The sequence below is a fragment of the Bombina bombina genome, unplaced genomic scaffold (genome assembly GCF_027579735.1).
Source record: "Bombina bombina isolate aBomBom1 unplaced genomic scaffold, aBomBom1.pri scaffold_78_1, whole genome shotgun sequence".
In the NCBI taxonomy this organism is placed as follows: Eukaryota; Metazoa; Chordata; class Amphibia; order Anura; family Bombinatoridae; genus Bombina; species Bombina bombina.
In genome coordinates, this window is record NW_026511871.1 from 3,318,866 (window position 1) to 3,336,343 (window position 17,478).

Here is a 17,478-nt window from a genome sequence, read left to right on the forward strand (position 1 = left end):
AACAAATTTATGGTGTGTTATCGGTAGTGTGTTTGTCGGATTTTGAAGTTTGTTTGTTTCTTTTGGCTTTTGTTTTAGCCTTTTTTGGGACTTTTAGAATTTCAGAGTTGGTCAGTAGAAATTTTAAAACCATGGGTGGTTTGGGGGTGTTAGATGTGTCTTTCTATGATTCCAAGGTTGAAATATTTTTGAGGCGGAGTAAAACCGATCAGGTGGGGAAGGGTCGGATGGTTGTGCTTTTTCCAAGTGGTTTGGAAGTTTGTCCTTGGAATTATTCGGCTGTTCGGCCAATAGTTGGGGGATCGTTGTTGGTACATCAGGATGGTCGTCCTTTGTCGCAGTTTCAGGTGATGCTTAATAAGTCGTTAGGGAGGTTGGGGTTCTCGGCGAGGGATTTTGGATCCCATTCTTTCCGAATTGGGGCTGCAACTGAGGCTTCAGTTAGGGGTTTGTCTGAGACTGTGGTTAAGTGCATTGTAGATGGGGATCTGGGAGGTACCGCCTGTATGTCCGTCCGGAATAGGGCTTGTGAAGGTGTTGTGCATTCATTCCTATTTCTCTGTTTTAGGTTTGAAACGGTTATGGTTGGTCAGCCACTCTTATTTATTGGGCACAAAGAGTGGCGGCTGTGAAGGAGGATGGTTTGCAGTTGGGTTTTCACAAGTCCCGTTGTGAAGTGAAATGGTTTGATGTCCGGGGATTTTGATGGGACAGACTGTTGCCTTTGGTGGTGGATTATTGCAGGTGGATTCAGCCTCAGACTGTGTTGTTGGTGCACTCTGGAGGTAATGATCTGGGTTATGTGCCACAGAGGGAATTGGTGAGGCATATTAAGAGAGATCTTGGGAGGTTGGTTGACCCAGTATTGAGGATTATGAGGTCGGATATTTTGCCAAGGAAGGTTTGGAGGGCGGCTTGGGACCCTGAGAGGTTAGATAAAAGCAGATGAAAGGTTAATAAGCTGATGGGGTCCTTTGTCCGAAGGATTGGAGGTTCAGTAGTGCATCACCCAGATTTGGAGGAGGTTAGGCAGGGTGAATTTTATTTATCGGATGAGGTGCATTTAAATTACTTTGGTCTGCAGCTTTTTATCCTTGATTTCAAAGAGGCCTTGTGTAGGGTTGGAGGGACTGGACTGAGGTTTCAGGCCAGTCGTTGACAGGGGTGCTAGTCCTTGCAGTTACAGTGGGTTATGGCCAATTGTTATTGTGGCGGAATTTTGCATTCCCATGGGGTGGAATGCAATTTTGGGTCTCTAAGGGCAAGGGGTTCCTTAGAGACTTATGTTAATTATCATCAATGGGCTCAATTATATGCACGGATGGGTCCAGTAGAATGACGGCCATATCAATAAATAATAGATTGAACTAGAACCGCCTAATGTGAGATGCGGCCAAGTTGAACCAACAATTGAGTCTGCTGTTATTATTTACGGGATGTTGTAGTTTTAAAAGGGGAAAAAAATTGTTGATTTTTAAAGGGGCCGGAACTTGATGACATAAAAGGTCATGCTAAACATGTAATACAAACAGACATAAATACTAAACATATAATACAAACAGACATAAATACCTAACATGTAATACAGACAGACAAATACTAAACATGTAATACAAACAGACATAAATACTAAACATGTAATACAGACATAAATACTAAACATATAATACAAACAGACATATACTAAACATGTAATACAGACATAAATACTAAACATGTAATACAAACAGACATAAATACTAAACATGTAATACAAACAAACATATACTAAACATGTAATACAAACCGACATATACTAAACATGTAATACAAACAGACATAAATACTAAACATATAATACAGACATAAATACTAAACATGTAATACAAACAGACAAATACTAAACATGAAATACAAACAGACATAAATACTAAAAACATAATACAAACATAAATACTAAACATATAATACAAACATAAATACTAAACATATAATACAAACAGACATAAATACTCAACATGTAATACAAACAGACATAAATACAAAACATATAATACAGACATAAATACTAAACATATAATACAATCAAACATAAATACTCAACATGTAATACAAACATAAATACTAAACATATAATACAAACATAAATACTAAACATATAATACAAACATAAATACTAAACATATAATACAAACATAAATACTGAACATATAATACAAACATAAATACTAAACATATAATACAAACAGACATAAATACTAAACATATAATACAAACATAAATACTAAACATATAATACAAACATAAATACTAAACATAATACAAACATAAATACTAAACATATAATACAAACATAAATACTAAACATATAACACAAACATAAATACTAAACATATAATACAAACATAAATACTAAAGATATAATACAAACATAAATACTAAACATATGATACAAACATAAATACTAAACATATAATACAAACATAAATACTAAACATATGATACAAACATAAATACTAAACATATAATACAGACATAAATACTAAACATATAATAAAACAGACAAATACTAAACATATAATACAAACATAAATACTAAACATATAATACAAACATAAATACTAAACACAATAAAAACATAAATACTAAACATAATACAAACATAAATACTAAACATATAATACAAACAGACATAAATACTAAACATATAATACAAACAGACACATACTAAACATAATACAAACATAAATACTAAACATATAATACAAACATAAATACTAAACATATAATACAAACAGACATAAATACTAAACATATAATACAGACATAAATACTAAACATATAATACAGACATAAATACTAAACATATAATACAAACAGACATAAATACTAAACATATAATACAGACATAAATACTAAACATATAATACAAACAGACAAATACTAAACATATAATACAAACAGACAAACACTAAACATATATTACAAACATACGGCTAGATTTAGAGTTTTGTCGGTAAAGACCTGCGTAGCTAACGCAGCTTTTTTTCCTACCGCTGCTTCCAAACAACGCTGGTATTTAGAGTTGTCTGAGGGGCTGCGTTAGGCTCCAAAAAGGGTGCGTTGAGCCTAATTTACCGCCACTTCAACCCTCAATACCAGCGTTGCTTATGGTAGCGGTAAGCTGCCAAAACGTGCTCGTGCACGATTCCCCTATAGGAAACAATGGGGCAGTTTGGGCTGAAAAAAAACCTAACACCTGCAAAAAAGCAGCGTTCAGCTCCCAACGCAGCCCCATTGTTTCCTATGGGGAAATACTTTCTAAGTCTGCACCTAACACCCTAACATGAACCCCGAGTCTAAACACCCCTAACCTTACACTTATTAACCCCTAATCTGCCAACCCTGCTATCGCTGACACCTGCATTTTATTATTAACCCATAATCTTCCGTTCCGGACACCGCCGCCACCTACATTATCCCTATGAACCACTAATCTGCTGCCCCTAACATCGCTGACACCTACATAATATTTATTAACCCCTAATCTGCCCCCCCCAACGTTGCCACTACCTTACCTACACTTATTAACCCCTAATCTGCCGACCAGACCTCGCCACCACTATGATAAATGTATTAGCCCCTAAACTCCCGCCTCGCAAACACTATAATAAATAGTATTAACCCCTAATCTGCCCTCCCTAACATCGCCGCCACCTAACTTCAAGTATTAACCCCTAATCTGCCGACCAGACCTCGCCGCTACTCTAATAAATGTATTAACCCCTAAAGCTAAGTTTAACCCTAACCCTAACACCCCCCTAACTTAAATATAATTTTAATCTAACGAAATAAATTAAATCTTATTAACTAAAGTATTCCTATTTAAAACTAAATACTTACCTGTAAAATAAACCCTAATATAGCTACAATATAACGAATAATTATATTGTAGCTATTTTAGGATTTATATTTATTTTACAGGCAACTTTGTATTTATTTTAACTAGGTACAATAGCTATTAAATAGTTATTAACTATTTAATAGCTACCTAGTTAAAATAATTACAAAATTACCTGTAAAATAAATCCTAACCTAAGTTACAATTAAACCTAACACTACACTATCAATAAATTAATTAAATAAATTACCTACAATTACATACAAATAAATAAACTAAACTAAATTACAAAAAAACAACAACACTAAATTACAAAAAATAAAAAAAGATTACAAGAATATTAGGCTAATTACACCTACTCTAAGCCCCCTAATAAAATAAAAAAGCCCCCCAAAATAATAAAGGTCCCTACCCTATTCTAAATTAAAAATTAACCAGCTCTTTTACCAGCCCTTAAAAGAGCTCTTTTGCCTGTAAAAAAAAAATACAACCCCCCCAACATTAAAACCCACCACCCACATACCCCTACTCTAACCCAAACCCCCCTTAAATAAACCTAACACTACCCCCTGAAGATCTCCCTACCTTGAGTCATCTTCACCCAGCCGGGCCGAAGTCTTCATCCGATGGGGCAGAAGAGGACATCCAGACCGGTAGAAGTCTTCATCCTATCCGGGCAGAAGAGGACATCCGGACCGGCAGACATCTTCATCCAAGCGGCATCTTCTATCTTCATCCATCCGGAGCGGAGCCATCTTCTTCCAGCCGACGCGGATCCATCCTCTTCAACTGACGCCTACTCACCGAATGAAGGTTCCATTGAATCAGCCAATAAGATTTTTCCTACCTTAATTCCGATTGGCTGATAGAATCCTATCAGCCAATCGGAATTCAAGGGACACCATCTTGGATGATGTCATTTAAAGGAACCTTCATTCGGCGAGTAGGCGTCGGTTAAAGAGGATGGATCCGCGTCGGCTGGAAGAAGATGGCTCTGCTCCGCTCCGGATGGATGAAGATAGAAGATGCCGATTGGATGAAGATGTCTGCCGGTCCGGATGTCCTCTTCTGCCCGGATAGGATGAAGACTTCTGCCGGTCTGGATGTCCTCTTCTGCCCCATCGGATGAAGACTTCGGCCCGGCTGGGTGAAGACGACTCAAGGTAGGGAGATCTTCAGGGGGTAGGGTTAGGTTTATTTAAGGAGGGTTTGGGTTAGAGTAGGGGTATGTGGGTGGTGGGTTTTAATGTTGGGGGGGTTGTATTTTTTTTTACAGGCAAAAGAGCTGATTACTTTGCGGCATGCCCCGCAAAAAGCCCTTTTAAGGGCTGGTAAAAGAGCTGGTTACTTTTTAATTTAGAATAGGGTAGGGACCTTTATTATTTTGGGGGGCTTTTGTATTTTATTAGGGGGCTTAGAGTAGGTGTAATTAGCCTAATATTCTTGTAATCTTTTTTTATTTTTTGTAATTTAGTGTTTTGTTTTTTTTGTAATTTTGTTTAGTTTATTTAATAGTATGTAATTGTAGGTAATTTATTTAATTAATTTATTGATAGTGTAGTGTTAGGTTTAATTGTAACTTAGGTTAGGATTTATTTTACATGTAATTTTGTAATTATTTTAACTAGGTAGCTATTAAATAGTTAATAACTATTTAATAGCTATTGTACCTAGTTAAAATAAATACAAAGTTGCCTGTAAAATAAATATAAATCCTAAAATAGCTACAATATAATTATTCATTATATTGTAGCTATATTAGGGTTTATTTTACAGGTAAGTATTTAGTTTTAAAAAGGAATACTTTAGTTAATAAGATTTAATTTATTTCGTTAGATTAAAATTATATTTAAATTAGGGGGGTGTTAGGGTTAGACTTAGCTTTAGGGGTTAATATATTTATTAGAGTAGCGGCGAGGTCCGGTCGGCAGATTAGGGGTTAATACTTGAAGTTAGGTGGTAGCGACATTGGGGGGGCAGATTAGGGGTTAATACTATTTATTATAGGGTTTGCGAGGCGGGAGTACGGCGGTTTTGGGGTTAATAACTTTATTAGAGTAGCGGCGAGGTCCGGTCGGCAGATTAGGGGTTAAAAATTGTAGTTAGGTAGCGGTGACGTTGGGGGGGGGGGCAGATTAGGGGTTAATAAATATAATGTAGGTGTCGGCGATGTTAGGGGCAGCAGATTAGGGGTTCATAGGTATAATGTAGGTGGCGGCGGTGTCTGGTTGGCAGATTAGGGGTTAAAAAATTTATTATAGTGGCGGCGATGTGGGGGGGGCCTCGGTTTAGGGGTTCATAGGTAGTTTATGGGTGTTAGTGTACTTTAGAGCACAGTAGTTAAGAGCTTTATATTCCAGCGTTAGCCCAGAAAGCTCTTAACTACTGACTTTTTTTGGCGGTAGGAGTCTTGTGGGTAGAGGGTGTACCGCTCACTTCACCCAAGACTCTAAATACCAGCGTTGGGAAGATCCCATTAAAAAGATAGGATATGCAATTGGCGTAAGGGGATCTGCGGTATGGAAAAGTCACGGCTTGAAAGTGAGCGTTAGACCCTTTCCTGCCTGACTCTAAATACCAGCGGGCAGCCAAAAGCAGCGTTAGGCCCCCTTAACGCTGCTTTTGACGGCTAATGCCAAACTCTAAATCTAGCCGATAAATACTAAACATATAATACAAACATAAATACTAAACATAATACAAACATAAATACTAAACATATAATACAAACATAAATACTAAACATATAATACAAACAGACATAAATACTAAACATATAATACAAACAGACATAAATACTAAACATGTAATACAAACAAACATATACTAAACATGTAATACAAACAGACATATACTAAACATGTAATACAAACAGACATATACTAAACATGTAATACAAACAGACATATACTAAACATGTAATACAAACAGACATAAATACTAAACATGTAATACAAACAGACATAAATACTAAACATGTAATGCAAACAGACATAAATACTAAACATAATACAAACATAAATACTAAACATATAATAATAAATATATAATACAAACATAAATACTAAACATATAATAGAAAAAACAGACATAAATACTAAACATATAATACAGACATAAATACTAAACATAATACAAACATAAATACTAAACATATAATAGAAAAACAGACATAAATACTAAACATATAATACAGACATAAATACTAAACATATAATACAGATATAAATACTAAACATGTAATACAAACAGACATAAATACTAAACATATAATACAGATATAAATACTAAACATATAATACAGATATAAATACTAAACATATAATATAAACAGACATAAATACTAAACATGTAATACAAACATAAATACTAAACATATAATACAAACAGACATACATACTAAACAAATAATACAAACATAAATACTAAACATATAATACAAACAGACATAAATACTAAACATATAATACAAACATAAATACTAAACATATAATACAAACAGACAAATACTAAACATATAATACAAACATAAATACTAAACATATAATACAAACATAAATACTAAACATAATACAAACAGACATAAATACTAAACATATAATACAAACATAAATACTAAACATATAATACAAACATAAATACTAAACATATAATACAGACATAAATACTAAACATAATACAAACATAAATACTAAACAAATACAAACATAAATACTAAACAGACATAAATACTAAACATATAATACAAAAAGACATAAATACTAAACATATAATACAAACAGACATAAATACTAAACATATCAAACAAACAGACAAATTCTAAACATAATACAAACATAAATACTAAACAGACATAAATACTAAACATATAATACAAACAGACATAAATACTAAGCATATAATACAAACAGACAAATACTAAACATAATACAAACATAAATACTAAACATATAATACAAACAGACATAAATACTAAACATATAATACAAACAGACAAATACTAAACATAATACAAACATAAATACTAAACATATAATACAAACAGACATAAATACTAAACATATAATACAAACATAAATATTAAACATATAATACAGACATAAATACTGACCATGTAATACAAACAGACATAAATACTAAACATATAATACAAACATAAATACTAAACAAATAATACAAACATTAATACTAAACATATAATACAAACAGACATAAATACTAAACATATAATACAAACATAAATACTAAACATGTAATACAAACAGACATAAATACTAAACATATAATACAAACAGACAAATACTAAACATAATACAAACATAAATACTAAACATATAATACAGACATAAATACTAAACATATAATACAAACATAAATACTAAACAAATAATACAAACAGACATAAATACTAAACATATAATACAAACATAAATACTAAACATATAATACAAACATAAATACTAAACAAATAATACAAACAGACATAAATACTAAACATATAATACAAACATAAATACTAAACATATAATACAAACATAAATACTAAACAAATAATACAAACAGACATAAATACTAAACAAATAATACAAACAGACATAAATACTAAACATATAATACAAACAGACAAATACTAAACATAATACAAACATAAATAATAAACATATAATACAAACATAAATACTAAACATAATACAAACATAAATACTAAACATATAATACAACAGACATAAATACTAAACATATAATACAAACAGACAAATACTAAACATAATACAAACATAAATACTAAACATATAATACAAACAGACATAAATACTAAACATATAATACAAACAGACAAATACTAAACATATAATACAAACAGACAAATACTAAACATAATACAAACATAAATACTAAACATATAATACAAACATAAATACTAAACATATAATACAGACATAAATACTGACCATGTAATACAAACAGACATAAATACTAAACATATAATACAAACATAAATACTAAACAAATAATACAAACAGACATAAATACTAAACATATAATACAAACATAAATACTAAACATATAATACAAACAGACAAATACTAAACATAATACAAACATAAATACTAAACATATAATACAAACAGACATAAATACTAAACATATAATACAAACAGACAAATACTAAACATATAATACAAACAGACAAATACTAAACATAATACAAACATAAATACTAAACATATAATACAAACATAAATACTAAACATATAATACAGACATAAATACTGACCATGTAATACAAACAGACATAAATACTAAACATATAATACAAACATAAATACTAAACAAATAATACAAACAGACATAAATACTAAACATATAATACAAACATAAATACTAAACAAATAATACAAACAGACATAAATACTAAACATATAATACAAACAGACAAATACTAAACATAATACAAACATAAATACTAAACATATAATACAAACATAAATACTAAACATATAATACAAACAGACAAATACTAAACATAATACAAACATAAATACTAAACATATAATACAAACAGACATAAATACTAAACATATAATACAAACAGACAAATACTAAACATATAATACAAACAGACAAATACTAAACATAATACAAACATAAATACTAAACATATAATACAAACATAAATACTAAACATATAATACAGACATAAATACTGACCATGTAATACAAACAGACATAAATACTAAACATATAATACAAACATAAATACTAAACAAATAATACAAACAGACATAAATACTAAACATATAATACAAACATAAATACTAAACAAATAATACAAACAGACATAAATACTAAACATATAATACAAACAGACAAATACTAAACATAATACAAACATAAATACTAAACATATAATACAAACAGACATAAATACTAAACATATAATACAAACAGACAAATACTAAACATATAATACAAACAGACAAATACTAAACATAATACAAACATAAATACTAAACATATAATACAAACATAAATACTAAACATATAATACAGACATAAATACTGACCATGTAATACAAACAGACATAAATACTAAACATATAATACAAACATAAATACTAAACAAATAATACAAACAGACATAAATACTAAACATATAATACAAGCAGACATAAATACTAAACATATAATACAAACAGACATAAATACTAAACATATAATACAGACATAAATACTAAACATATAATACAAACATAAATACTAAACATATAATACAAACAGACATAAATACTAAACATATAATACAAGCAGACATAAATACTAAACATATAATACAAACATAAATACTAAACATATAATATAAACATAAATACTAAACATATAATACAAACATTAATACTAAACATAATACAAACATAAATACTAAACATATAATACAAACATAAATACTAAACATATAATACAAACAAAAATACTAAACATATAATACAAACATAAATACTAAACATATAATACAGACATAAATACTAAACAGATAATACAGACATAAATACTAAACATATAACACAAACATAAATACTAAACAGATAATACAAACATAAATACTAAACATATAATACAAACAAAAATACTAAACATATAATACAAACATAAATACTAAACATATAATACAGACATAAATACTAAACAGATAATACAGACATAAATACTAAACATATAACACAAACATAAATACTAAACAGATAATACAAACATAAATACTAAACAAATAATACAAACAGACATAAATACTAAACATATAATACAAACATAAATACTAAACAGATAATACAGACATAAATACTAAACATATAACACAAACATAAATACTAAACAGATAATACAAACATAAATACTAAACATATAATACAATCATAAATACTAAACATATAATACAAACAAAAATACTAAACATATAATACAAACATAAATACTAAACATATAATACAGACATAAATACTAAACAGATAATACAGACATAAATACTAAACATATAACACAAACATAAATACTAAACAGATAATACAAACATAAATACTAAACAAATAATACAAACAGACATAAATACTAAACATATAATACAAACATAAATACTAAACAGATAATACAGACATAAATACTAAACATATAACACAAACATAAATACTAAACAGATAATACAAACATAAATACTAAACATATAATACAAACATAAATACTAAACATATAATACAAACATAAATACTAAACAAATAATACAAACAGACATAAATACTAAACATATAATACAAACATAAATACTAAACAGAAAATACAAACATAAATACTAAACATATAATACAAACATAAATACTAAAAAAATAATACAAACAGACATAAATACTAAACATATAATACAAACATAAATACTAAACAGATAATACAGACATAAATACTAAACATATAACACAAACATAAATACTAAACATATAATACAAACAGACAAATACTAAACATATAATACAAACATAAATACTAAACATATAATACAAACATAAATACTAAACAGATAATACAAACAGACAAATACTAAACATATAATACAAACATAAATACTAAACATATAATACAAACAGACAAATACTAAACATATAATACAAACATAAATACTAAACATATAATACAAACATAAATACTAAACCGATAATACAAACAGACAAATACTAAACATATAATACAAACATAAATACTAAGCATATAATACAAACAGACAAATACTAAACATATAATACAAACATAAATACTAAACATATAATACAAACATAAATACTAAACATATAACACAAACATGAATACTAAACATATAATACAAACATAAATACTAAACAGATAATACAAACATAAATACTAAACAGATAATACAAACATAAATATTAAACATATAATACAAACATAAATACTAAACAAATAATACAAACAGACATAAATACTAAACATATAATACAAACATAAATACTAAACATATAATACAAACATAAATACTGAACATATAATACAAACATAAATACTAAACAGATAATACAAACATAAATACTAAACAGATAATACAAACATAAATATTAAACATATAATACAAACATAAATACTAAACAAATAATACAAACAGACATAAATACTGAACATGTAATACAAACATAAATACTAAACAGATAATACAGACATAAATACTAAACATATAACACAAACATAAATACTAAACATATAATACAAACATAAATACTAAACAGATAATACAAACATAAATACTAAACATATAATACAAACATAAATACTAAACAAATAATACAAACAGACATAAATACTAAACATATAATACAAACATAAATACTAAACATATAACACAGACATAAATACTAAACATATAATACAAACATAAATACTGAACAAATAATACAAACAGACATAAATACTAAACATATAATACAAGCAGATCTGCTGTACTTATGAATAAATATATTTCTTCACTTTGGAGACAGCTTTTCATTTATGTTTAATCAGCCTTCTCTATAGCTTGTGAGATCCCATTGCCTAATGGTTACCTCTTTATTCAATCTACCTCCAAAATAAATCCAGTTTTTATTTATTCCCTAAATTAATCCAGTATTAACCAACAGCTTGTGTAATATCTTAAGTTTTTTAACCAACGTTTTTCCCCCTCTGAGAGAACATCTACAGCCCATTAGCTAAGGGTTTTATATGGTCACTAGAAATACATAAGATTGTACAAATGGCCAGAAGACCATACATTTCTATGTGTAAATTCATCATCTACTGCCATTGGTCACCGAGTATTTCATTGTATTTACTGCTCCTTTCTTACCTTGTCCCTTGAGTCTTCAACTTGCCGAATCTCTTCCTGGAGATTAAAGATCCTGTTTACCAGCTCATGACGATCTTCTAATGCTTCCTTACGGTCGTGCTCGAGAATATCCACTATGGCTTTGTCTGAATCCGGCAAACTGTGATTCCCAGCCTAAAAGAGCAAACAAATCAACTCATTTTTATGAAAAACTAACAAAAAGAAACAGCAAAAAAAAATCACTTACTGAATTTATAGAATAGAAGGTAGTGGCTCCAAAAGTACCACAAACTCATACAGACAGCAGACAACCAACCACACACATATGTACCTATGCACTCACACCCATCTACATTTTGTGCGTGATATATATATATATATATATACATACACACACACACACACATACATACATATGCGTGCACGTATATATACAAACAGATGCAAGCACGCATATACACACAGATGTGTGCACCTATATGCAAACATATGCGTGCACATATATACAAACAAATGCCTGCACATATATACAAACCTATACATGCACATATACACACACATATGAGCACACGTATTTTCACTATGCAAAAGCATGCACACATACACACACATATGTATGCATTTGCACACAAATACAAAAGAACACGCACACATGTACATATCACACATGCACACAGGCTCAGATACATACATGCATGTGCACAGATAAATGTATGAAAACACACACATGCACACTTAAACACACTTACATATGAGGGTCTCATGGCTTTCTAGGTAGCAGTCTAAAAGAAATCATCTGTGTTTCTGAGTTCAAGAAGGAAGATTACAGCTCCAGCGTACTGTTGTATCACATAATATAAAGCATGAATGGAAATGGTTTGCTTTAGACGTTAATCTGCGCACTATACTACATTACATTTGTATGCTGGTGCTGCGCCTTTAGATTACAGACCCTGCTCTCTCCTGTAATCTCTAGTAAATCATCTCTCTACCACACTGGGGTACACGAGATTTGCTCAGTAGGTTTCAGAAGGTTCATTACCTGCAGGATACAGGAATCTGTGAAAACAATCACAAAGAAAGAGGGCACCTCCTAGTGAAACACTGAGATGACGGTGGAATAAAGCAGATCTTGTACTGAAATAATACTCACAAGGAGAGCAGCACCAAATGTGCTAAATGACGCAAGCTGGGAAATCATTGGCCCAGCAAAACTGATCCTGCAATAGGATGTTGGGATCCAGGGATTCCAGGTAGTGTAGTAGATAAATCACTCTCAAGCTTCCATATGGTGCAACATATATTTATTTAAACTGGTATTAAAAACTTACGGCTAGATTTAGAGTTTTGTCGGTAAAGACCCGCGTAGCTAACGCAGCTTTTTTTCCCAACGCGCCCTTAAGACAACGCTGGTATTTAGAGTTGTCTGAGGGGCTGCATTAGGCTCCAAAAAGGGTGCGTTGAGCCGAATGTACCGCCACTTCAACCCTCAATACCAGCGTTGCTTATGGTAGCGGTAAGCTGGCAAAACGTGCTCGTGCACGATTCCCCCATAGGAAACAATGGGGCAGTTTGGGCTGAAAAAAAACCTAACACCTGCAAAAAAGCAGCGTTCATCTCCCAACGCAGCCCCATTGTTTCCTATGGGGAAACACTTTCTAAGTCTGCACCTAACACCCTAACATGAACCCCGAGTCTAAACACTCCTAACCTTAAACTTATTAACCTCTAATCTGCCGCCCCCGCTATTGCTGACACTTGCATTATACTATTAACCCCTAATCTGCCGCTCCGTACACCGCCGCAACCTACATTATACTTATGAACCCCTAATCTGCTGCCCCTAACATCGCCGACCCCTATATTATATTTATTAACCCCTAATCTGCCCCCCCAATGTCGCCGCTACCTAACTACACTTATTAACCCCTAATCTGCCGACCGGACCTCGCCGCCACTATAATAAATGTATTAACCCCTAAACCGCCGCACTCCCGCCTCGCAAACACTATAATAAATAGTATTAACCCCTAATCTGCCCCCCCCCAACGTCGCCGCCACCTAACTTCAAGTATTAACCCCTAATCTGCCGACTGGACCTCGGCACTACTCTAATAAATGTATTAACCCCTAAAGCTAAGTCTAACCCTAACCCTAACACCCCCATAAATTAAATATAATTTTAATCTAACAAAATAAATTAACTGTTATTAACTAAAGTATTCCTATTTAAAACTAAATACTTACCTGTAAAATAAACCCTAATATAGCTACAATGTAACGAATAATTATATTTTGCATAAATAAAAAGAGAGAAGCGCTCAACCTGGGAACGAACAATAGCATAATAGCTTGTTCTATGGCTAGTTACCACCCAAGAAGCAGCCTCTTTTTGCCCAATATGTGCCTTTCACAGAGAAGAACTTTCCTGTAGCATATCAGTCTGATCCTGACTTAACAGTGCAGTCCAGCCCCGAAATACCAGGCAATCCCTCTCTGAACGAGAGAAACGGCAAAACCCCAGACGTACGTTTCGGCCTATTGTGGGCCTCGTCAGTGAGGTGCAGCCATATCCCTCTAGGCACACTGAGCAACGGGTCCACGTCTGGATTCCCGCATCACACTTAGGGAGACTTCCCCAAGTGTCATCATTTGCATAAATAAAAAGAGAGAAGCGCTCAACCTGGGAACGAACAATAGCATTATAGCTTGTTCTATGGCTAGTTACCACCCTAGAAGCAGCCTCTTTTTGCTCAATATGTGCCTTTCACAGAGAAGAACTTTCCTGTAGCATAACAGCCAATAGAATGCAAGCTCAATCTGATTGGCTGATTGGATCAGCCAATCGGATTGAACTTGAATCTGATTGGCTGATTCAATCAGCCAATCAGATTTTTCCTACCTTAATTCCAATTGGCTGATAGAATCCTATCAGCCAGTCGGAATTCGAGTTACGCCATCTTGGATGACGTCATTTAAAGGAACCATCATTCGTCGTCTAGTCGTCGGTGAAGAAGGATGTTCCGCGCCGGAGGTCTTGAAGATGGAACCGCTCCTCGTCGGATGGATGAAGATAGAAGATGCCGCTTGGATGAAGATGTCTGCCGGTCTGGATGTCCTCTTCTGCCACATCGGATGAAGACTTCGGCCCGGCTGGGTGAACACGACTCAAGGTAGGGAGATCTTCAGGGGGGTAGTGTTAGATTTATTTAAGGGGGGTTTGGGTTAGAGTAGGGGTATGTGGGTGGTGGGTTTTAATGTTGGGGGGGTTGTATTTTTTTTTACAGGCAAAAGAGCTGATTACTTTGGGGCATGCCCCTCAAAAAGCCCTTTTAAGGGCTGGTAAAAGAGCTGCTTACTTTTTAATTTAGAATAGGGTAGGGACCTTTATTATTTTGTGGGGCTTTTTATTTTATTAGGGGGCTTAGAGTAGGTGTAATTAGCCTAATATTCTTGTAATCTTTTTTAATTTTTTTGTAATTTAGTGTTTTGTTTTGTTTTTGTAATTTAGTTTAGTTTATTTAATTGATTTAATTGTATGTAATTGTAGGTTATTTATTTAATTAATTTATTGATAGTGTAGTGTTAGGTTTAATTGTAACTTAGGTTAGTATTTATTTTACAGGTAATTTTGTAATTATTTTAACTAGATAGCTATTAAATAGTTAATAACTATTTAATAGCTATTGTACCTAGTTAAAATAAATACAAAGTTGCCTGTAAAATAAATATAAATCCTAAAATAGCTACAATGTAACTATTAGTTATATTGTAGCTATATTAGGGTTTATTTTACAGGTAAGTATTTAGTTTTAAATAGGAATACTTTAGTTAATAACAGTTAATTTATTTCGTTAGATTAAAATTATATTTAATTTAGGGGGGTGTTAGGGTTAGGGTTAGACTTAGCTTTAGGGGTTAATACATTTATTAGAGTAGCGGCTAGGTCCGGTCGGCAGATTAGGGATTAATACTTGAAGTTAGGTGGCGGCAACATTGGGCGGGGGGGCAGATTAGGGGTTAATACTATTTATTATAGGGTTTGCGAGGCAGGAGTGCGGCGGTTTAGGGGTTAATACATTTATTATAGTGGCGGCGAGGTCCGGTCGGCAAATTAGGGGTTAATAAGTGTAGGTAAGGTAGCGGCGACGTTGGGGGGGCAGATTAGGGGTTAATAAATATTATGTAGGTGTCGGCGATGTTAGGGGCAGCAGATTAGGGGTTCATAGGGATAATGTAGGTGGCGGCGATGTGCGGTCGGCAGATTAGGGGTTAAAAATATTTATTATAGTGGCGGGGATGTGGGGGGACCTCGGTTTAGGGGTACATTATGGGTGTTAGTGTACTTTAGAGCACTGTAGTTAAGAGCTTTATAAACCGGCGTTAGCCCAGAAAGCTCTTAACTACAGCCTTTCCATGGGCGGTAGGAGTTTTGTCGGTAGAGTTGTAACGCTCACTTCAGCCAAGACTCTAAATACCAGCGTTAGGAAGATCCCATTGAAAAGATAGGATCCCCAATTGGCGTAAGGGGATCTGCGGTATGGAAAAGTCGCGGCTTGAAAGTGAGTGGTACACCTTTACCTACCTGACTCTAAATACCTGCGGGCGGCCAAAAGCAGCGTTAGGACCCCTTAACGCTGCTTTTGACGGCTAACGCAGAACTCTAAATCTAGGTGATAGGGTGTTAGACTTCACCCAAAATGATATAAAAACAAATGTTGTAGGGGCGGAGCTAGCCAGC

General features: G+C 32.1%; 1 protein-coding gene across 1 annotated transcript in view; it reads right to left on the reverse strand.

The window, feature by feature from the left end:
* Positions 1-17,478, reverse strand: part of CARD11 (caspase recruitment domain family member 11) — a 1,057,928-nt gene that overhangs the window by 843,414 nt on the left and 197,036 nt on the right. The window contains exon 7 of the mRNA XM_053696753.1: positions 12,759-12,911. Coding sequence (XP_053552728.1) covers positions 12,759-12,911 — 153 coding nt within the window. The remainder of the gene's footprint in view (positions 1-12,758; positions 12,912-17,478) is intronic.